At 48.7% G+C, this 23,126-nt stretch overlaps 2 protein-coding genes across 7 annotated transcripts in view; one reads left to right on the forward strand and one right to left on the reverse strand.

Moving 5' to 3' along the window:
- Positions 1-20,213, forward strand: GRHPR (glyoxylate and hydroxypyruvate reductase). 2 transcript variants are annotated; one of them, XR_012072088.1, is made up of 12 exons: positions 1-141; positions 1,115-1,245; positions 1,641-1,713; positions 2,415-2,531; positions 3,673-3,761; positions 4,865-4,969; positions 5,681-5,816; positions 7,040-7,170; positions 8,359-8,668; positions 8,756-8,972; positions 9,148-9,240; positions 20,016-20,213. XR_012072088.1 is itself a non-coding variant. In XM_072959748.1 (9 exons), exons 1-9 carry the CDS (start codon positions 59-61, stop codon positions 8,478-8,480), a joined length of 987 nt encoding a protein of 328 aa, XP_072815849.1. In that variant the 5' UTR covers positions 1-58; the 3' UTR covers positions 8,481-8,704. The 2 variants fall into 2 exon arrangements, 1 of the variants encoding a protein (XP_072815849.1); XM_072959748.1 differs by lacking the exons at positions 8,756-8,972; positions 9,148-9,240; positions 20,016-20,213 and having other exon boundaries at positions 8,359-8,704.
- The window catches only part of ZBTB5 (zinc finger and BTB domain containing 5), a 21,896-nt gene continuing 8,304 nt past the window's right edge, over positions 9,535-23,126 (reverse strand). For 3 of the 5 annotated variants that reach the window (XM_006204087.2, XM_072959747.1, XM_031677311.2), the window contains exon 2: positions 9,535-13,748. In XM_006204087.2, the coding sequence (XP_006204149.1) occupies positions 11,711-13,744 (2,034 nt within the window). In that variant the 5' untranslated portion in view covers positions 13,745-13,748 and the 3' untranslated portion in view covers positions 9,535-11,710. Of the gene's footprint in view, positions 13,749-13,850; positions 14,381-23,126 lie in introns of those variants that run through there. The other 2 variants (XM_072959745.1, XM_072959746.1) reach the window with 2 other exon arrangements.

Here is a 23,126-nt window from a genome sequence, read left to right on the forward strand (position 1 = left end):
TCCCGTGCTGCTTCCGGCCCGCGGGGTCCCGGCCTAGTATCCGGCGGCTGGATGGTGGATGAGGCTGGTGAGACTCATGAAGGTGTTCGTCACGCGCAGAATCCCCGCCGAGGGTAGCGTCGCGCTCGCCCAGGCCTCAGAGTAAGAGCCCGGGGCCCCTGCACCGCTCCGCGCGCCGAGTTCCTTCTCGCCGGGAGCGCGGGCTGCGGGTGGTGTCGCGGGAAGGGGCTGCGAAGCCGCGGGCACGGCTCCGGGGCCTTGGGCGCCCCGCACGCGGCGTGACTCAGCGTCTCAGGGAGGGCTGGGGGCAGCCTCTCGAGTCCCAGTTATTTTTGGTGGTGTGGACGGGGCAATCCTTTGGGTCAGAGAGATCCGGGATCCTGTGCTTGGGCCTTGGCTGTACTTTCCAACCTGTGCCCGGCCGGAACGGTCTTAGATTCTGGGGAAGCTTATAGAAAGTTCTCTGGGGCCTAGCTTTCTCCAGACCCGTTGCAGTGACGCTGGGACCCGCAACGCCCCTGGTACTTGCAGTGGAGGTCTGGGAAAGAGCTAGAGCCCTCCTCAGTCATGGGCCTGGGGAGAGGGGAGACGGCCCATGACGCAAGGTCCAGGCTGTTAATTCTTTACCCTTGGCGGTAGCTTGGCCGGGTCAGAGATTTGACAGTCACTGGCCTGGTCCCTTTGCACCGTTGGCAGGGTCTTCTGGTAACACTTGTTAAATTGAACCCTGCGTGCCAGTCTCGCCAGGTGCATCTTATTATGTGGACTCTTAATACTTCCACACTGTGAAGTCGGTACTATAATTCCCACTTTACAGGTGAGAAAACTGGGAGAAGTTAAGTACCTCCTCCAAAGTCACACAGCTCTGTATGTGGCAGAGCTGGGGTTTGAATTCAGCTCTGTCCAGCTGCAGTCTGAGCAGGACATAATGCAGGTTTGCCCTGCCTGTGTCAGGCAGGGAGAAGGTGGAACCCAGCCTCAGAAACCAATGCCAGAGCCTAAGGCCAGAGCAAGCAGAAGACAGTGTTTCCTACTCTGAGAAGGGTCTTCTGATGGAGCCTGGGGGCATTTGTGGGGCTCCCCCACTTCTGAGTGGTCTTTCCTTTTCCTTCAGCTGTGAGGTGGAGCAGTGGGATTCCGATGAGCCCATCCCCAGTAAGGACCTGGAACAGGGCGTGGCTGGGGCCCATGGCCTGCTCTGCCTCCTCTCTGACCGCATAGACAAGAAGCTTCTGGATGCTGCAGGTATGTGTGCTCTGCAGGCCTGGGGAGGATTCCAAGGGTGTCTTGGCCCTGTTGGGCACATAAGCCTGCTGCTGGTGCCTGAGCAGGTCTTCAGTCACCTCTCTGAGCTCTGAGGGCATTCACTGTGGTCCTGGGCCAAAGGGGAACATTGTGTGCAGCTCCATCTGGCGCACACATTGCCGCTCTCTCGGCTGTGAGTCCCCAGAGGGAGGCCTCAGGAGGGCAAAGGCCATAGCCTGGAGGGGAGCCAGGGCCCTGGGCCCTCATCTAGCTCTGCACAGCCTTGTTTTATGACCTTTAGTAGGGCCCTGCCTTTTCTAGACCGTTTGTAGCAATGTGGGAGGGCTTTGAATCCAATGAGGAAAGATACAAATAATGCTTTTTCTGCACAACAGGAGCCAATCTTAAAGTCATTAGCACGCTGTCCGCGGGTGTCGACCACTTGGCTTTGGATGAAATCAAGAAGCGGTAAATGCAGCTTGGGCTCTGGAAGGGGTCCTGAAGTGAGAGGTGACTATCAGAGAGGGAGGAGGTGGAACTGAGTATTTTTTTTTACTTCATACCCCTTGACCAGTGAAAATGTGGCTGATGATGAAACCTGACCACGTGTGCACAGGTCAGTTAAGATAAGTGCAAGTAGTTAGAAACTCTGGGTAACATCTGTCCAGGTAGCAGCCTTTCACATTCATTCACTTTTTTGACCCCTACAACAACTCTTTCAAGTAGAAAAGGCAAGTATTATTTCCTTTTTTTAGATGAGGAAATTCAAACAGGTTAAGTAGTTCTGGCCCCAGACTTTAGACACTGATCTTCCATCTTTTTATAATTTTCTTTTTGGTTGGGGGAGGTAATAGGTTTGTTTGTTTGTATGCTTGTTTATTTTAATGGAGGTACTGGGAATTGAACCTAGGACCTCATGAATGCTAGGTGCGCACTCTACTGCTGAGCTGTAAATACCTCCCCCTGATCTTGCATCTTATGTCCTTCCCGAAATGGAAGATAATTGAAATGGGAAGAGGGCTGACCATTCCTGACTGCTCACTTACAGCTCTGAGCTTCCTGGCAGGCAGCACAAAGAGGGAGGAAGGCCGCATCATGGGAATGTCCCAGCAGTAGAAATCGGTGATGGTGCTTGAGGCTAGTGTTACCACCAGATCTTTGATTCGTAGTGGGATCCGTGTGGGCTACACCCCAGATGTCCTGACAGACACCACGGCTGAACTCGCCGTCTCCCTACTGCTCACCACTTGTCGCCGCTTGCCGGAGGCCATTGAGGAGGTGAAGAAGTGAGTTAACGCCTGGCCGGGAAGTCAGCTTTGCTCAGCAGCTGGTAGCTGAGCACCCAGTGCCTTCCTGGCCCAGACATGTTCCTGTCCCTGGGTGTGCCCCAGTCAGTGGGGGAGACGGACTCAGCCAAGATACTAAAGTACACAGCAAAGCTGGAATGAACCGGGCATGAAGGGAAATCATGGGAGAAGAGGACAGGGGTGGTGAGGAGGTGGGGGAGGAGAGTGGATCAGGGAAGGCTTTGAGGAAGAAGTAGCTGGTGGCATCCTCTCTAGCGCTTAGGGGGATGATCCATTATCCCTCACTCACCATGTGGAAACCCAAAGGCTCTGAAAACTGAAGGTGGTTTAATTTTGCTGGAGATAGACCGACGTGCTTGATGCAGGTGCCACCCAGATGCTGCTGAGGGTGTTACGTAGAACATAGCATATGCACCTTACCACCTTACTAAATCTGAAAACTTTGAAAATCTGGCCTGAGGGTTTCAGAGCAGAGATTTGGGTCTGTATATCCAGAGTCAAGGAAGGTGCAGGGACTGGCTTGAGCAAAGGCAAGATAGCGTATAAATGCAGGCCCTCAGAGAACGTAGGCCTGGAGCAGGGGTTTGGAGGTGGGGAATGTAGCAGGGAGGCTGCATGGGGCTGTTTGTGCCTTTTACCCTCCTGTCTAGGGAGTTGGCACCTTCACTGGAGGTGACTCAAGACAAGCTCCATTCCCCTGTCCACCCAGAGCAACAGGGCTGGGCCTGTGGCTTCCCTGGAGCCCTGAGAATACTAGTTTTGGAATCCCACACCCTGGGTTTGCAACCTGCTACTCCCAGCTCTGCCCTGGCTGTGTGAGCTCAGACAGGTCACTGTCTGTTTCCCCATCTGCAAAGTGGGAGGGGAACCTCTAAGGCCCCTCCCAGCCCTTGGGTTCTGTGTCCCTAATGGCTTTGAAGGAAGAGTCATTCCTGCTGCTTATCTGCAGCGCTGCGTGGCTATAGGTATAACGGACACTCCTCTTAATCCTTGACTGAAGGACGGGGCCTGTCCCTTGGACTCCAGCTCCTCTGTGTCTGTTGGGTACGGGGTCTGTTCAGGGGGCCCTCAGCTCTGCCTGAGGCCTGGGCCTCTTACCTGCCCCTCTCCCTCCCCGCAGCGGCGGCTGGACCACCTGGAAGCCCCTGTGGATGTGTGGCTACGGCCTCACGCAGAGCACCGTCGGCATCATCGGGCTGGGGCGCATAGGTGAGGCTCTTCAGTGCCCAGGCTCTCATGGCTTGGTTTGAGTCTCCAGCATCTTGTGTCTGGATGCTGACAGTCCTTTTTCGGAAAAGGGTGCAGTAGGGGTATCTCTAGTGAGAAGACATGGCTTCATAAAACACAGGCCAAAAAATAAAATATAATGAAATAAAACAAGGAGTTCCTTAAGAACTCACTAGGTGGTAAAAGCAAGTTGTAAGAGCCAGGGTTCTTCATGATCACAGCTCCATGGTGGCTGCTGGGTGGGGATCTTTAGGAGAGGTTTACTGTGGGAGAGCCTGTGCCCCCCTAGGCCTTGACTCATAAAGCCTTAATTCAGGAACCAGAGGGTCCAGTGGGCTGAGCTTGCCTGTAATCCTGAGACAGGGCAGAGCTAGTTTTCTTCCAGTGGCTCCTGTTTGGAGAAGTCTGACATAAAGGCTTGAGCTCCACCAGGCAGCTGCTGGTGGTCAGTCCTCAGGTATCTTGCCTGGTGCAGAGGTGGGGGTGAGACGGGAAAGTACGGATAATTTGGCTTGCTAGCAGCCCTGCCCCTCACATTAGAGAGGTGCTTGGAGGAACCCACTGGCTTTGGGGCATGTGGTCTGAAAATCCAGCTGTCCAAGCCTGTCTCAGCAGCAGCACATGTGGAAAGGTCTTAAGTCAGGGCGAGGTGGCAGGTTGGGAGTGTCACCAAACAGTCAAGGGCATTAACAGAAGCAGAGGGTCCAGAAGGAGGAATTGGACCGTGTAGTCAGACCTCTCCTGGGATGTGAGGTCCAGTGCTCAGGGAAGGTTAGCAAATGGCCTTTAAGATGGCCAGAACCATGTAAGCAAGGACAGCATAAGCCAGTCATAGCCACAGAGAAGCTGTGGCATTGCCTCCAGATCCCTGAAGGGCTGTCACATGGGCCCTTAAGGGCAGTCTGGGCTGGCGGGGCTGAGTACACTGCAGCAGGACCACTTAATGTCAGAACTGTGCGGATGGAAGGACCTTGCTGCCACCTCCCTCACCTCTTCCCAGGGCTCCCCTTCCCTGAAGCTGCTGGTAGCTGCCCTGTGTTCTGAGGGGTTGGGAACAAACACTGACTCTGACTCCTTGCCTGCAGGCAAGGCTGTTGCTCGGCGTCTGAAACCATTCGGCGTCCAGAGATTTCTATATGCAGGGCGCCAGCCCAGGCCTCAGGAAGCAGAGGAATTCCAGGCAGAGTTTGGTAAGTAAAACCTCTAGCTTTGCAGGAGCTGCACCGGTGCTCAGCTGGAGGGCTCCGTGTTGTCTGTAAGAGCGGTGCTTTCAGGCAGAATGTGGCAGCTCCGTATGGCCCTTGGGGTTCCCTGACCTTCCTGCCCCTGCACACAGAGGCACATGCAGGGAGCACGGGGACTCATCCAGGTCTCCTGTCTTTCAGAGCCCCTTATCACCAGTGCCTGTGTGTGGGTAGAGCAGCAGGGATGGTGACACACGTAAGGAAACTTTCACAGGTTCCTCAGTGAACTAGTGAGTGCCACTGCCAGCCTTGTGTCCGGGTGGATCCAGCCGCCTGGCAGGTGCACAGCTTGGGGAGCAGAGGGCAGGCTGGATTTCAGTCACTTCTCACCCCCTCGGCATGTTGGGCCTTGGAGGTGGTGAAAGCCAGAGTGGCCTAGATCCTGTTGTGTGACCTTGGACAAGCTCCTGCCCCTCTCTGGTCTCAGTTTCCCCACCTTTAGACCAGGGGGCTGGCTGAATGATGTAATAATACACCAGGGTCCCACAAGTGGCTGTCTACTTTGTACCATTACCATAGTTGTCCAGGTAGAGACGAGGCCTTAGGAAGCATCTCGGGAGTTTCTGTTATGAGAGGAGGGAGGAACGGTCAGGTTTCCCACCTCTTGCTTCCCCTAACCTGAAACTCGATACCTGATGGAGCCCTACCCTCCCCCAGTGTCCACCCTCCAGCTGGCTGCTGAATCTGATTTCATTATCGTGACCTGCTCCTTAACACCTGCAACCAAGGGGCTCTGCAACAAGGACTTCTTCCAGCAGATGAAGAAAACGGCCGTGTTTGTCAATGTCAGCAGGTATCCTGGGGCCACCTGGCACCCCTGGGTCACTGGGTGAGACTGGAGAGGGGCTCTCCCTGCTGTTGTGATCTGAGGTTTTTTCTCCCTGTGGGTTGTTGGTGAGACTCAGGCTGAGCTTACTGCTCTCCATAAACCAGTGAACCAGCCAACTCAGAAATACAGTAAAAATCCCAGAGCATGTCCCATGTGCTTAGAGCAGGGCCCGGCCAGGCTGGTTCCCAGCCGGACCCCTGGTCTTGCTTAGGGAGTGAAGACAAGATGGCAGCGAGTTACCAGGTAACCTTGGGGAGGCCCATGTTCCTCTAACCACAAAGGGTACAGCCCTTTGGAGGCCGACCTTCATGGCGCTGAGGCTGGGTCTGTCTGTGAGGCAGTGACAGCTTGAACCCTCTTGTTCCTGGGGAGATAGACCCAAAACCCTGGTTGTCTTGGTTCCTCAAAATGTTCCCAGAGTTCCTTTAGGCTATGGAGGGAACCTTCCTTCTCTGCCACTCCAACCGCTTCCTAGCTGGTGCCTTTGGAACCTGCTTTAATCAGTTTGGGGGCAAAGATGCGCAATGGGAAGGGATGAGGTCGCCCCAAGGGCTTGTCCACCCCAGAGGTGCCTATAATTACTAACGTTTAGCTGCAAAGGCAGTGAGTGCCCTTGGCGTAGAGGGAGACGTACAAGAACAGTGTTGGCTCACACTGAGGCCAACAGTGTTGTTGCTTCCATCACATACCCCCTACTGCAGGGCCCTGCGTTACTGATTATTGCACAGGCGTTGTTTAGTGCACAGTATGAAGTCTCATGCAAATCAGTTCTCTACTCCAGTGGTTCAGTCACGGGAAGAATGGCTGCTCGCTCGGAGGGACATAGTGGGGTGTGTCTTTGGGTCTCTGCCCTAGTTAGGCAGGTGCCTGTGGGCCTGCTGCGGTGCTTGTCAGTGGGTGGTCTAGGGCCCAACACAAATGCAGCCCGTGGGCCCTGTTCGTGCAGCAGTGGTGTAAGGAGGCACTCCTGGGAGTTAGGTGGTAGTCTCCCTATCTTACAGAGGAGCACTTGCCCAAGGTTGCACAGCTTGAACGTGACAGGGCTGGGGTTCTTTGATCTGCACAAACTGTAAATAAGTATACTGTGGGACTGCTTTGAAAGTCAGTGCCAAGTACCAGGGCAATGGACAATTCATTCTGTGGGTGGTTCTGCCCTAAAGGCAGCCTGGGTCACGCTGTCTTCCCAGGGGAGAAGTGGTGAACCAGGACGACCTGTACCAGGCCCTGGCCAGCGGTCAGGTTGCAGCTGCTGGACTGGATGTGACGACCCCAGAACCACTGCCTACAAACCACCCTCTCCTGACCCTGAAGAACTGTGGTAAGAACCGCACTTTGCCAGCAGCACTTCCTGCAGCGGCTGGTGAAGGCAGATTGCAGTTCTCCTGACACTCTGGTTAAGCGTTGTGCCCCTCAGAGACCCAAGCCACAGCCCACAGACCAAAGGGGCCCTCCTCAGCCTTCAAAGTTTTAACAATCCATCCTTTTGCCCCTAAGCCCATGGCGGGTGGGGTAGATGCTTCTGGTGTCTTTACCTCTGTAGCGGTTCTCAAACTTTTATGTTCACTGGTCACCTGCAGGGACTGATCAAACATGGGGTGCCAGGCCCCCATGGGCTTCTGCCTCGGCTCTAGGGTGGGGCCTGAGAATGAGCTCCCGATGGGCCCAGGCTGCCTGCTTAGCGTTCCTCTTTAACCTCCTCGGTTACCATTAACAACTTTGTGCCTACTTAACAATTCTCTCTGTTACCTTCTCTGTTCTGGTAGCTGGTGTGGTTTCTGTCTCCAGACTGATCTGTAACTCAGTGGTTCAGTGTAATTCAGCCTTAGGTTGTGTGGGCCAGGCCCCCACCTTTACATTCTGGAATGGAAACCCACAGAGTGGGTCCTCAGCTGCCTTCCCCACAGTGAATGCTTCCATTATTGCAGCCCTGGAAACTCGGGCATCCCTACCCCCATGCCAGTCTGAAAGGAACATCGGCTGTGATGGCCTGGCCGCTGCCCGCAGCTGGGAAGGCCATCCCATCCCCCCAGGCCTGGGAGTCCAGCTCTGCTCCCTGGGTACGGCTTTAGGAAGGTGCTCTTTGGGGACGAGAGTGACCTGATTTCCTCTGCATTGGGGCCAGAAGGAGCTGTGCTGTCCAGCCTTTCCTCTTGTTATTCTGTAGATTAGAAGCCCTGGCATGTTACTTTCCAGGGCACACGGTGTGGGTGAGCAGTTAAATTGACACCTAGTTTATCTGAAGGACTGAGTCTAGATCAGCTCCAACACCCCTCTAGCCCCAATATTCTTGAGTTCAGGATACATACTTCTTGTCACCCTTGTGTCTGGGTGTCTCTCTGACCCTCAGCCCCAGGGCAGTGGAGTGGTTAGTGACAGGAGGGAGGGCAAACCAAGGACTAGTGAGGCAGGTCCTTTTTATTATTCTCATTGGCAAACCCTCACCATGAAAACAGGGCCTGCGTTAACGCTCTTGAACCACCCTTCTCTCCCTCTCTCTCCCTTCCAGTGATCCTGCCCCACATCGGCAGTGCCACCCACAGAACCCGAAACACCATGTCCTTGTTGGCAGCTAACAACCTGCTGGCTGGCTTGAGGGGGGCGCCGATGCCCAGTGAACTCAAGCTGTAGCCACACGGGAGACACCAAGGGCCAGGAGGCCAATGGCCCGGGATTGTGTCAGACGCAGCCAGGCTTGATTTGGACCTACAAGATGGGAGCCAAAGAAAAAAGTCTGATCTGTACTGATTCCACGGAGGGGAGACTGGTGCTGATAGACGTGCTTGCCACTTTTGTGGTTGGAAACATCTGAGCCCAAAGTGTGTAATTCTATTAAAGAATTCTCTGAGACTGTCTGGGCGTGTGACTGTGAGACGCTAACAACCAGCATCCGCTTCCCTTTCCAGATCAGGGCCTCTGGTGACCTGCGGGTTCTGCTTCCCACCCCTGTCCTCACCCCCAGCGTTTTAATTATTAGAACCTGTCCGAACCACCTGACCCTCGTCCTCTGCTAAAATGCCTTCAAGTGTCCCTCACTGAAGATGGAACAACCATAGCCCAGAGCAGTTGGATCTGCTTCCTAAACTGTTGGGCAAATTAAATACGCATGGCGAAGTGAACTAGGTAAGGTCATGGTACTCATATTTTGGTCAAGAATAATCAAGGTAGGTGCATCTCTCTTAATTTTTGTTTTAAAATTAGTTTCAGAACCTTTACACTTGGCTCCCTGTGTCCCTCCCCTCCTCCACCCCCACCCCCCAGGTGGACACCCTTTTCTAATCCCCTCACTTCTCCCAAGGCCAGGCCACCAGCTCTGCCGAAGGACTCGGGGTCCAGCTCTTCCCCACGGCCAGACCAAACTGGAGAGTGGAGTTTTCAACCTGGGAGGCAGGTAAGGGAGCACCAGAAAACATACGAATTCAACAGGCCCTCAGGGAGTAAAACCAGGTGGACTGGGAGCACCACCTCACACTTGTCTGCAGCTCAGAGACAGACAGCGCAGGGACAGCAGAAGGGACGAACGGAGGGGAACGACCGATAATTGTTACTGACAGCATGACAGTATTTTCTAGGAAGCTTGGTTTAAAAAATAACTAGTCGAAGCAGGGTTAGCAGAGAACGCAATACCACTTCACTTTTTGGTTTCAACTTTAATAACCTAAGGCAAAGAAAAGAACACAATTAGTTAGAGGCATGAATATGACAAATTTTTTATTTCAAAGTCTCAAACTTTGACCAGCATAGCACCACTGACATGGGTGCCCTGACAGAACTTTATGATTTGGTCACCAGAAACAATTATGCCAAGCTATAATTAAGGCTAACCAATCAAAATCCAGGTACCCAATACTAGTTATAATTCAGATAGAAACTACCGGTCATAGGAACCCTGGGACTGGGTTTTCCAGGGAACCTCTGAATTATGTTGTAAGTGCTACAGTGTGTACAAGGACACTGGCCCACAAGCTTGCTTCTCACACATAGAAACTGATTGACTAAGAGGTAGATGAGCAATTCCAGATTCCACCTAGCAGTGGAGAGGCAGGGTTCCAGCTGCTGTAGCAGAGATGGGCCCCGAAGCAAAGGCCACTTATGCCAGAGCTCCGGAGAGGGGACAGCTTCCTGGTGGAAGGGAAGGAGGGCTGCCGCTGCCCCTCCTGGTGCCACCGGTTCCTCTTCTCAGGCCAGGCAGGGCCTCTCTCGTTTTCCATGCTGACCCACCTGCCTCCCAGCTTAATCTCACCAGACACTGGTCCCCACGGAGGGGTGGATGGAGAGCCTCCTCACATCAAGTCAGAACTCAACTGCTAATAATTACCCACACACAACTTCACAGGTGATTCCCCAGCCTCCAACCTTCTCTGTCCCACATCTGTTGAAAGGAGAGGAATCAGAGGTTTCCCTTCTGGCTTTCCTCCCCAGGAATCGGTTCATAGGAGATGCTAAACCGACAATGAACATCATGAGTTTATTCACAGACAGATGTGTAACTGCACACACTAGATTAAGAGAAAACACATGCTGATTAGCTTTCTAAGCACAAGAACTGAAGGACAGTTGTTTGGTGTCTCTAAAAAAGCTATACAAAAAAAAGATGAACTCATGTTCTTGCGTGAATTAAACTGACTTCGTGAGCTCTACAGAGACAGGTTAACCTGTGCTGTTCCCCTGGAATCAGGGCAGCCAGGGCTCAGCCTGACGGGTGCTGCCAAAAGCCCTGATGGCATAGGGTCAGAAGACCATAGGATGGGGCCCCAAGAGGCCCAGGGCAGTGGCCCTGATGTCTCCTCAGATTGTCCCAATGCTAGGAGGAGGACTGACTTCATTTTTAGTTAGTTTTGAATTGAAGACAGTGATCCAGGCCCAGGAAGGATGCCATATGCGGAATGAGAGTGTGAAGAAGCGAAGCAGAGCAGGGGCTTGTCACCGGGTGAGACGTATCCGGATGGACCAGCCCTGAAGTCGGGATGGAGCAAGGGGTAAACGTGCCATGAAAGATCCCACAAAACAGGACTCACTTCATCAGAACAAAGACAGACACCAGCTCCTTCCTGACTTCCAAACATGGAACTGTCACGCAAATACAAGTTGGTTAAAACACTGCTAAACAGCACATATGGAAACAATACCTTACTCATCACTCCCTATAAGTACATACTCCTTTTACCAACCTTGTTTTTAAAACCAGGAAAAACTGTTAAAACATCTATGCAACAGTGATGTTTTCAAAATTATATACACCTAGTAGTCCAGAGAATGCTCACTCTGAACCCAGTGTCAGCACCATCAAAGTGCAGTGTCTGTGACTGCAAATTAGGCAAAAATTTAAAAATACAGTACTTTCTGAGGCCTAGGGACTAGCTCGTGATACATTTTAAAGCATCTGTGGCAGACAGGCGTGTCCTCAAGGGCCTTCCTTTAAGACAGGCACAGAGTTGCCACTGGTTACACATAAGTGCATTTTGCATCACTGAACAGGTATATAATATTCCCATCAGAAGGTATATAGGAAGTTTAAATGCTTCAGAGTTTTACAAAAATTGCTAAAAAAATTTTTTTGCACTTCAGTTTTAATTTTTAAATGTGCCACTTTTAACATCAATTACAAACTACTTTCTGACTGCATTACTCAGCCCTAAGGAAGAACTTAGCTTCAGGGATTGTATCCCTTCTCTGAAAGCGCACATTTCACTTGGAAACGCCCCCGCACAAGCACAACACCTACTAATTCTCCATTCTTCGTCATTGGAATTTGCAAGAGCCATTCCCGGTGTGAAGCCTCAAACCCAATGGCGTTGGCCACGAACCAAGAGACTAGTTTCGGTCCTATGGCTGGCATCGGCATTCTCGCGGGGCTCGGGTCAGAGCAGAGTGCTGGGAAGGTTGCTGCTCTGCCAGCGCAGGCAGGTGGTCTTCGAGTGTTTGTACAGGTGGCTGGACTGACTGAACCTCTTGCCACACTTCAGGCAGGCGTAGGGCTTTTCACCTGTGTGAACACGGATGTGCTTCTTGCAGTCTGTCAAGGTCAGGAAAGTCTTGCAGCAGATTTTACAGGCATACTTGCGAGCTCCCTCTACAACCAAGACATTGTGCTCTGATAAGGCCTTCTTGCACTTCGACAGGACGTCTGCAGATGCCCTCGTCAGCTGTGGGGGGCCGGGCTGCGAAGGATGGCCACTTTCAAAGGAGGATGTGGCTGTGTTCATCATTAGCTGGGAGCTGGCAGAGTTCTCTGGGATCTGGGAGCTCCTGACAGAGGTGACCACTGGCATTTTGGGAGCTATGCGGCGATAGTATGGAAAGTTACTGGCTCCTCCCCTTGGGGAGCCCATCATTACCCTGGAGAAGGAGGAATGCAGCCCCAAACCAGACCTGGAAAAATCCATCCCAAACTGTTCTCCTCCTTGGTAGCCCGAGGTCTGCACACACGGCAGGCCCATCACCTCCTGCATGGGCCTGACAAAGTGCGAGTCCGCGGGCTCGCTGAACGGGTTCTCCACATGAGAGCCAGGGGCCGAGGGGGGCCCGCCTGCAGGCCCAGCCTCTGGACTCAACAAATAAGGGGCCTCCCCCTCCAGCCTGCAGTCACTAGTGGTGTTTGGGATATTATCATCGTTACTCTGATTTGCACTAAAGTTACTTCCTCTGCTCTTGTTAAGAAAATTTGAAATGCTAAAAGTAGATTTATGTTCTAGGTTGTTTGTAACTTCCAAAATATGGATGTCCCCTACCCGGTCAGTGCTAGACTGGGGATCCGAGAAACTCCGGTCGCTGCTCTCGGGGCTGAGGTCTATCTTCTCCGCACTGACCACCACTCCCTCCACTTCCACCGACTCGCTGCCTTCTGCTTGGGAGGTCACGTCGCTCACTTCATCCTGAGGCTCAGGAGAGCTCAGGGGCTCGGATTTAACCACCACTCTCATGTGCTCCTTCTCACCAAGGCCATCCTCAGGGTTTTCACACTGAAAACTACTTTTCTCAGCTGCAGCTTCCTGCTCAAAAGTAGTCTCGACCTGGGTGGCGCGGGAGGCCATGGACAGCTGGGCCATGTTGCCAGCACTGTTGTCGGACTGGCTGGGCACCTGGGCATCTTCTTGAGCACCGAAGGACTGGTCGAACATGATGGCGCCATCTTCCTGGTTGTCGGTCATCCCGTCAGCCTTAGGGTTATCCACAATTTTCAGAGAATCTGGTGAAAAGAACTCCTCCCGAGAATGAACCCCTGGTGGCCCATTCTCTGGCGCCACGTCAGAGATGGCCGACTCATCCAGGGCGGGCCGGAGGCGCTGTCTGGCCCGCTCCTCCGCAGACTGCTTGCGCTTATGCAGGCGTCTCATGGGGAAGGGTGTCCGCGGGTCCAGGTTACTGCGCATTGAGGAGCTGATGGGGGCTGGCTGCTCCTCGCCACCCTGGCTGGAGCTGAGGGCCGAGCTGACGATGCTCAGTCCCAGCTGCTGCAGCATAAAGGAGCGCTGCATGCGGGCGCTCTGCTCCTGAATGCGCTCGCTAGGGGGAGACATGGGCAGCGTCCTTGTCGTTAAGTAATGTTTACATGCCTTAACGACAGAGTTCAGGTGCAGGTGAGAGGCTGCCAATAAGACATCCATAACGTTGCTCTCCCCCAGCATGAGGGTGGAGGTATACATCATGTCAATCAGTGCGGCAAAGGCCTCCGCTGTCACTACCTCGCTGTCCAGCTGGATCATGTTCATGGTCTGATCTCCCTCTGCCACTGAGAACAGGGCTCGGAAGTGCGTGCTGCACGCTGCCAGGACAGAGCGGTGGGCTTTGAAATGTCTGTTCCCCACTACAATGACACAGTCACAGAGCTGGCCGTGAAGCCTCTGGTAGTTCAGCTGCTGGAAGATCTGTTCAAAGTGGCCAGGAAAATCCATGATCCTAGGAGCAAAAAAGAAAGTGTCAAGACTTAGAAAAGCTTAAGTCAGAGTCAGAGCACAGAAAGTGTGATGAAAAGAACGGCGTGAATGGCCAGGCCCGAACCTTTTAAAGCTTGTGATGTTTCTGATGGTGGGCACACAGGCTACAAACCTGTCAAATGAGGAGCAAATGCTGGTTCAGCCGACAGCCCCGGAAGCACGCACACAGGAGGATCAGCTACTGGCTGTTCTCTTAGAGACCCACTCTTATCACCCAGGGCCCGTGTTAGAAGACCAAAGTGGGGTGAAACAGTATCTACCCCAGAGAAGTCAGAGTCCTGCATTCCCTCAGGACAACAAAGAAACTCCAGGAAATTCCAGAGTCTTTTAGAAACCTAAAATAAATAAATGAAAAGGGCAAATCAATATTAGTGGGGACAATTTCCAGTTAGAGATGGTAGCAGACTGCACACACAACATTTACCCCAGACCCTGCTCCAACTCGCTCCTGAAACCCCATTAACAAGACAGTAAAATTTATTGGGGGGGGGTTTTGTCGTTGTTTTAAAGGTAAAAACTCACAAGGAAAAAAAAGAATGGGAAAGAAATATCCACAGCATTTTGGAAGCTGGTGAGCAGGTGAACAAATGAGCACAGCCAGAAAGCGGAATCCTAAACTGGCAGTGAATAAAACGCTGACTTATATACAACACCCCCTCAAAGGCTCAGGAACTGCTTGCCAAGGTGCCAGGGGAAGTGGAGTGAAGATGATGCCAAGACAAGAGGACTGGCTGGAAGTCTAGTCAGTAAAAAAAATAATCTAATGGAAGTTCCACACCGGTGGCACAGAAAAGATTAAATTTAGAGAGAAAGAGTAGATAGTGGTTACCTGGGGCTGAGGGTGAGCCCAGGGAGGGACTGCAAATGGGAAGAGGGACTTTAGGGGGCATGATGGCAATGTTCTAAAATTAGATTATGATGATTATACATCAAATTTTCTGAAAATATTTGAATTGTACACTTAAAACAAGGTCCTTTTGTAGTATGTACATTATACCTCAACAAAACTCAATAATTTAAACTTCAAAAAAAATAATAGAGAAAGAGAAACAAGATGAACAAATTTCAGAACCACCTCCTCAGAGTCCATTCTGAACGGCAGGACTTCTATGAAGCCAACGAGACTGACTGCTGGGGATAGCGCACATCTCTCTGATGACGGTAAGGAGTCACTGGGTGTTTTTCCCCTTAGGTGTGATAATGGCATTCTGATTTTCTTTTTTTTCAAAAGAGTATTTTTTAAAGAGAGAATATACTGAAATGCTTACAGATGAAATGACATGAGGTCTGGCATTTGCTTCAAAAGTTTATTTTTTATACATTTGAAATTTTTCATAAATGTTAAAATTTAAAAAGGGGCAAAAAGAAGAGTCCACATGGCCTATGGGTGGATCACTTTCCAAAGTGGAGTTTGTAACCATTAATCATCTGCACATTTTCATCCTCTGGACTAGTCAGAAACAAGAATTGCTTACTCTTCGAAAAAACTGCTACACTTCCTAAGAACTACGTGCCTGCTGACTCAAAGTCTCTGTATCCTTGACTTGTGCTCATGACAGATTCTCATTATGTGGTTGGAAAACAGGGTCAGTAGCCCCAAAGAGGTGCTCCTCTGTGCCCTCCACCCACCGACTCTGCAGAAGCTGAAAGAGCCACAGAGTTTAAAACCCTGTTCCACCTTCTCCAGAGAAGGAACCTCTGGTGTTCTGGGAGGGGGTGAGGCAGAATCTAATGGTTAAACCCCAGAATACAAATGCATGCAGATGGAAGATCTAGTGTGCCTGGCACTAGAGATAAAATGATCCAGTGCCTGCCCTCAGGGGGAAGAGACTAATGAACATTCAAATACAAGAAGGTATTATAATGCTATGATAGGAAGTATAAGGTGCTACAGGGGACAAGGAAGGGGCACCTGCCTCTGCCAGGGGTGGGAGAGGGAGTGTGGAAGGCCTTCTGCGGGCAGAGGTCTCTGGCTGGGTTTGGGTGGCTGAAAAGGCAAAACTGTACTCGGGACACCATGTGAGCACCTGAGGCTGGGATGAGCTGCTACATCGACAACTGGAGCATGAAGTTAGAAGTCTGCACCAGAAGGTGAGCTGCTTCCCCTCACCCCGCCCACCAGCAGAAGGCTGGCAGCCAGGCTCTAGGTCTGGGGAGCCCCTCCAATGGAACACCTGGGTCCCCATCAAATTTGCCTGTAGTGAAGCCCACAGTCCTCAGGGCCCATTCACTCAGTTTCCAATCACGTACTGCTTCACTCCTAAGTCTGAGCAGTCAGGAGCACCACAAACTGGAGGGGGAAACACCTCCATCATCATAAAGTCAAGGCCCTAAACAAACAGGCATCTGGAAGAAACAGAAACAGTGGGGCAAGGGGCAGGGGGGAACTAAGGGGGAAAAATACCTATAATTAAACATCCTCAGAGAAATAGGATACCATATCCACAAAACAAGAAGAGAGTATGTTTTTAACATTTTTAAAAAATGGAATATTCAGGAAATAAGGAAATTATTAAAAATTTAAAATTGCAAAATTTTTGTAAGTTACTAGAAGGGCTGGAAGATAATATGGTTGAGGAAATTTTCACACACAAGGCAAAGGAGAAATAAATGTGAATGAATAAGAAAAAAAAGATTAATTAATGAAATCCAGGGTCTGATTATAGAAAAAGAAAAGAAAATGGGGAAAGTGATAAACAACATAAGAAAAATTCCAAGAACTGAAGAAGTTAACTTATTCAGACTAAAAAGGTCCACCAAGTGCTCAGCAATATGAATGAACAAACCCCCACACCTGGCTCATTACAGTGACATTTTGAAACACCTGGATAAACTCCTGAAAGTGTGTTGGGGGCCAGGGGCAGGCAGACAATGAATCGGGGATAGAACTGGCATTAGACTTTTCAAAAGCAGTATCGAAAGGTAAAAAGTGACATTCCTTTAAAGTTCTCCAAGAAAATTATTTCCAACTTAGATCATATCCAGCCAAACTAGTAATCAATTGTGAGGGGAGACCAAGGCATTTTCAGACAAACAAGAACCCAAAAGTTTACCTCCCACATATCCTTTCTCAGGCAGCTACTAAAGGTTGTGCTTAATGAAGCTGGGAATAAACCAACAAAAGAAAGACAAAGATCATAGGAAGTAGAGACTTAGCCTAGAAAACAGGCAAAGAGAATTTTAAAGATGGTGATGAAGCTCAAGATGACTGCTAGACAGCGGGGCTGGGGAGCAGCCAGTTCAGACTGAAGCAGGACTCCAAGAAGGAGCTCCTCAAAGGGAAAAAATGGAATGGATAGATCACATGGTATGGCTGAGAGTTCTAAGAAGTTAACAGTTCTATAAAAATGTGAAGATAGGTATTAAAACAAGAAAAATTTTAAATTAACTCCAGGAAAAATGGTTGTTTAGTTGCAGTGTTCTATGTGGTTTGTTTGTAGACAATGTTTACAGAATCGCAATAATGTGAACACGGAGCCAAATTTGAGATATTGGAAGGGTAGGGGAAGGCCAGTTTGCATGGGCAAGGGTGGCGTGGGGTGGAGTTGGAGGGAACTGGAGGAGAAGTGGTGTTAAGAAAGTTAAATTCTCACCTTCCCTAGTAGTCAAGAAATACTGTCTGAAATACTACCTCAAGAAACAGTCATATAAGCATGTTACTTGGAAGTACAGAAGTCAGCAGTGGAAGAAACAACTGAAACGAGTGGAAGTGGTTGCCTCTGAGGGGGAAATTGGAGGGGAAAAGGATGGAAGAGAGAACCGCTATTTTTTATCTCTAAGCAAGCCTTATGGAACTATGTGGCTCTTAAAACATAAATATATATACACATTAACTTTTATAAAATGAAACTTTAAAAAACATGGTAGATCCTTGACATTCTAAAGGCATACACTCTGAGATCTTTGCACATCTCCAAATTCATGAACACCACTGTGGCACTTCACAAGGATTCCTGCAAGCAGAGGGCAACGTGGACGCCACGCAGCACACCAGGCTCACCCACTTGCTCTCGGGGCCCCGCCAAGTTATGATTCAGTGAAATGACAAATGACCACAGAACACATACCTTAGGATCCCTGGGAAGTAACTAAAAGAGCAAACTCTAAACCCATTAAAAAGCAAGGGTCTACGGTGCCAACTCATAGGTCTTTGCTGTACCTGCAAAGTAACAGAGTAAAATGCCTCAAAGCAGCGCCACATTAGCCATATTCTTTTACCTCCTATTTTTTCTTCTGCTTTTGAAGAGTTTCCAACAACAAGATATACCACTGAAACACATACTTTCCCACTGTCACCTTGCTTTCTCAACCTTCCCTTTACTCGGAGTAAAGGGTCACCCATGGCAAGCACAGCACATGCGCCCCTGACCCCGACCTGCCTCAATCAGGGACCACAGAGCTCAAGGCTTTGGGGAGATTAAACAAAATGCAATTACTGCTCACAGTAATTGGGAAAAAAAAACGCATATCCTAGTAAGTGTCAAGTTCCAAGGAGGCGATTATTTTATAGCAGTCACAGGGAAGAAACATTCTGGTTCAAGAAGCAAACGAAATTAAACAGGGAGTTGTCTCAGGAATTTGTACCAACCTCAGAGTCACTCTGAGAACTAAGAGACCAAGTCAACTGGGGCCCCCTTAAGTTAAAACAAGTGCACTAGACAGTGAGCTTGCCTCTTTCTCCTGCCATGGAGACGGGAACCAACGTTTCAGTGCCTGCAGTGCTGACAGTAGCAGAGGTGGTGGTGGCAGTAACAATAAAACAACTAGGAATGGGAAGCAATAGAGAGAAGGAGCAGCAGCAGCCAAGCTAGGGCGCAATCTGGGGCAAAACCCCAGCTTTAGCCTGGTCTAGTAGGGGAACTCTGGAGTATAAATAACTGAGTATGAGCCACCTCAAGGCAAGGGAACCGGTCTTTCATAGCCCTGCATTAGTCAGTCAACAGCTAAGAGCCTCTCCAGGGAGACGGAAACTGCCAGGCACTTAGGCTCTCCGGGTCCAGGCATAATGTGATGCCAGTTACTCAAGGACAATTCTCAAGAGTCACAGACACCAGCCATCAGAGGCAAAGCTTCACTCAAAGCTGCATAACTAGTGCACAGAACTGGAAAAAGCAATCAAGGGGACCTAGTCAGAGCACAGACAGTATCTGCTACATACACTTGGTGACACTGAAGAGTAAAGTGATGTGTAACCACATGGATAAAACAGATGATACTGTCTGTTAGTAAAGGATATTTTTGTAAGTATACTTAATATATGTTTTATTCCCAATCTCCCACTGCTGTCCCAAAACTATGATCAAGTCAATTAGAAATCCCAATTCTTTTCTTCGATTCTAAGATGCCACTTAGCATTAAGAGACCCCACTGTAATAAAAGTTAGTAATCACTGTTTTAACAACTTCCTTGAGTAAATATACTTTCTCAGTTGAGCTTTCTGGCATAATTAAAGAAACCTTATTAATTTGGGTATTAAAATACAGCTAGCTGTAGTTATGATGGTCTGTCACTTAAGGCTTTGTACTTAAAACCAACAGAACCCAAACCAGGTTTACCTGAGTGAAAGCTATCTGAGAGCTCCTTGGACTACTGCTCCTGCAATAAATGGCCTCCAACAGCTCCCTCAGTATGGACATCATATGCTCAAGATTCGAAGTTCCAAGGAGGGCTTCTACGTGGGGAGCTTAGGGACCCACTCACCTCTCATGACTGTGCTGGAGAAGCAAAGAGGAAGGATCTTTCTATTTTGACTTCTGTAGCAAAAGGCTAGCTGCCAATTTATCAACAAAGATTACACATGAAGGGGACAGAGATAATTCACAACTAGGAAATCAGTGTTATTAGGAAGGGAGAAAGAATGCTGGAGAGCTTTATAGTGATACTATGTGATACACTAGGCAACAAAGTGATCTGGTCAATATAAGGACAACCAAGAACTGGCATAGCCTAATTTATACTTCCTATTCTTTATAAAAACTAGTCATTTGAAATAAGGTAGTGTGTATAGCAGATTGTATTTTCCAAGATGGCAGGCCACACTAAGATCTCCCAACTCACATGCTTTCTTACAATATGACACTAACACTCTCATCAAGAGGCGGGGGTCTCTGCTCACTCCCCTTGAAGCCAGGCAAGTCTATGACTATGGCAAACGTTATACTATGTGACTTGTGAGCTAAGTCATAAAAGGTGACACAGCTTTCACCTGGTCTTTTTGGCTTGCTCTTAGAACCCAGCCACCACTCTGTAAGGAAGCCCAGCTGAAATCTAGTTGACAGTCAACAGCTGCCTCCATGACTTCGAGGTGACTTCAGCCCAGGTCTTGATCTGACTACAACCACATCACAGACCCCAAGAGAGAATCATCTGAGCCCAGTCAACCTTTGGCACTGTTAGAGATAATAATAAAGTGTTTTGTTTTGTTTTGTTTTGTTTTGTTTTGTTTTAAGCCATTAAGCTTTCAAGTGTTTTGTTACACAGTAATAACTAGAATTTGAAACTTGTTAACATCTCCCCACAAATCAATATTCAAATACTGTCTCCAAAGGACATTTTTTGGGGGGTCTGTCTACTAATGTCTTCGGGGGAAATCACTGTTCACCCATTCTTAGTCCATCCACATGGTACAGACCAGACTGCCCCCACACCTCTGAGTTCCAGATGATCTTTAGCTCCTCCAGATGACCCAGGGAAGCCTGGCTACTTTGGTAACCACGCCCCTTCATTCAATCATTGTTTCAGAGATGGGTATGTGACCCAAGCCATGCCAGTTAGAGTCTGCCCTAGAGGTTTTTGCTAGTACTATCAAGACAGAGATACCCTCTTCACCCAGACTGCGAGCTGTGAGGGAGATGCAAGTCTAGTACTGATGGTGGCAATTTTTGCCTACCTGAGAATGAAGCTGGCATATAAGCAAGCCATCTAAAAACGGGGTTCTGATCTCATCAAGACCCTGGGATCCAGCCATGACGTAGTTAGCATGACCCTAGGACTTTCTATTCCATGAGCCAAAGAATCGCTCTTACCCTAACCCGATTTATGCTGGATAAACACAGTGTGAAGTTGAACTCAAAATCTTAAAAAAAAAAACAAAAACCTAAGTAACATGGCTATCCAACGCTTTTGGATCTAAAAGGGTATTTTTTAAAAATAAGTTAGTTTGGAATATATGAAATTTATTACTTTCTGCTGTGCTGGAAGGAAAGGAATCAGGAATCACAAAACTCACAAGCATCTCTAGCAAACTCAAGAGATCCAGTCTAAAAGCTCTACAAGAGCTCATGCTGAGAAGATAAGTGCTTTGCCAAAAGCTGCCTGTCTGAAGCCTTCTTCCTTAACTGAGGAAAAAAGCTTCAGATCTCTTTAAAAGCTTTCAAAATGTGACTATGAGTCTATATGGCTGGAGGAGATACAGCAAGCAATCTACCAATTTGTAAATGTCTGACTCAAAGCAAGTGTACACTAGGTATTTATTATCTGCAGGAACAGAGTTTTAGTAATTTCCAAACTAAATATAGTTAAGAAAATACATTTATACCACTGCTCATTACGTTTACATGAATAATCAAGAGCTGACTGTTTTCTCAATAGATTTACCTTTCTAATAATGCTTTACTTAGACTAATAAAAAAAAAAGTTCATTTGTTTCCTAGAATAAGCCAGTTAGTTAATAGCCCGTTTTAAACTACGTGATTTATAAACTGACAGACCCACATGTTTCTCAATGACATATTAGTTCATAAAGAAAAGTACACCCATACTCAACATCATCTATCACCGTATCAAATGATTTGTTGCCTGACTGCCAACACAGGACCTCAAAGTTGCACTGTAAGAAGAATCTTAACATTCTAAGGAATTTTAATATTCAACATCCCTAATCTAGATAAAACCCTAGCAGAAAAATAAACAGAGCTTTTTTGCCCACTTGTAGAGATGATATAAGTGAAAATAAATGTAAGAGAACAAAACTAGGCAAGGTCTCAGTCAAGCAGGCTAGGATTTTTGACAGTGTTCCAAGTGCTGGAGTCCTAGAACATTCATCGATCTTCTGATCTGACCAACTAAGTGGGACTAGGTGGGCACACAGGTACCCAAGGTTAACTCCAGGTACCAGATCTGTCAGCGTGACCAACTTCATAGTCTCTGGTTCTGCTGTGTCAGGGCTGGCTCAGAAACTGGACAGATTAAGCCTATTAAAAAGGGAATCCATCAATGACTAAAGGTGAGCATGACTGGGAGTGTCACGCTATTAATGCCAGAAGCCCTTATGATCTCACCCTACCCTCCAACTTTCCCCACTCTCACCTTGTTTTCCAGTTCAGAATTCCTAGGGATTAGCTAACCCAGAACTTCATAATTCAGTTTGAATAAGAAAAGTTATTAATGCCCTACTTACATTCTAGTGTCAAGTAAAAATGTTCCTACTAAAAACTGCTTGCTGAGACCAGGGACTATGTTTTCTCTCTCTCTCCCCAAGTGCCTGATATACAATTTAATAAATTATTTGTTGAATGAACTTTGTATGTAGATGAAATATGACACCATATTACCCAACACTCATTTTTCTGAGAGTCCCAACTGTCTCTGAAATCAGCCAAAAGCCAGAAAGAAAATCTTAGAACACCCACAGTAAAGATCAAAGTCTATGTATGCAAGATTTCCTCATAGGAAAGTCCCTTGAGCCTTACACAATCTTTTGTTTTAAACAAAATCTAAGTTTTTCTAGTTTCCTAAATGGCTGAAGATGAGCAACAGCAATTCTAGAATGAGGGCAAGAGGAGGCTGCATGTTGACAGCTGCAAAAAGAGACAGCTGACCCACCAAGGGAGAAAAGGGGCCCAAAGGGGCCCAGCAGCACGTACTGGGGGGCGATCAGCCCTCAAGATCTCAGATGCCTAGGAAGGTGTTCGTGTATCTGGTATACAAATTCATCCATCCAATGTTTTGAAGCACTTACTTTGTTCAAGATTAAGTGCTGTGGAACAGAGATCTGTATTGCAGTCAGTTCTAACCGTCACAGGGGCTTAGTGGAAACAAGTCATCCACAGATAACCGTATTACCAAGTAGAAAGCGTTAAGTGCCACATAGGAGATGAAGGTACCCAGTGGCTCAGAGAAGGCAAAGGGTATTTCGAGCTTCATGTTGGCACTGACAACAGAGCTACATACCGGTTTGGATTTGGATAAACTGAGATGTACGGTACATTCTAGACAGAGGTAAAGGCAGCGAAGGTTTGAGGTGGGGAAAGCATGTATCCATTCCGGCTGGAAGTAGGAGGTACTGGACAGTGAATGCTCATAACTGATGTTAATGATTACCGCAAGTCAGCAGAAGTTA

This window comes from Vicugna pacos, chromosome 4 (assembly GCF_048564905.1).
Source record: "Vicugna pacos chromosome 4, VicPac4, whole genome shotgun sequence".
NCBI classification, from domain to species: domain Eukaryota; kingdom Metazoa; phylum Chordata; class Mammalia; order Artiodactyla; family Camelidae; genus Vicugna; species Vicugna pacos.

What these genes read in the sequence shown, in the direction of transcription:
- GRHPR (XM_072959748.1), top strand. Translation starts at nt 59, where the DNA reads ATGAGGCTGGTGAGACTCATGAAGGTGTTCGTCACGCGCAGAATCCCC. An exon ending in TTGGATGAAATCAAGAAGCG is followed by an intron (nt 1,714 to 2,414) that starts GTAAATGCAGCT and finishes TTTGATTCGTAG; the next exon opens with TGGGATCCGTGTGGGCTACA. An exon ending in CCTGACCCTGAAGAACTGTG is followed by an intron (nt 7,171 to 8,358) that starts GTAAGAACCGCA and finishes TCTCCCTTCCAG; the next exon opens with TGATCCTGCCCCACATCGGC.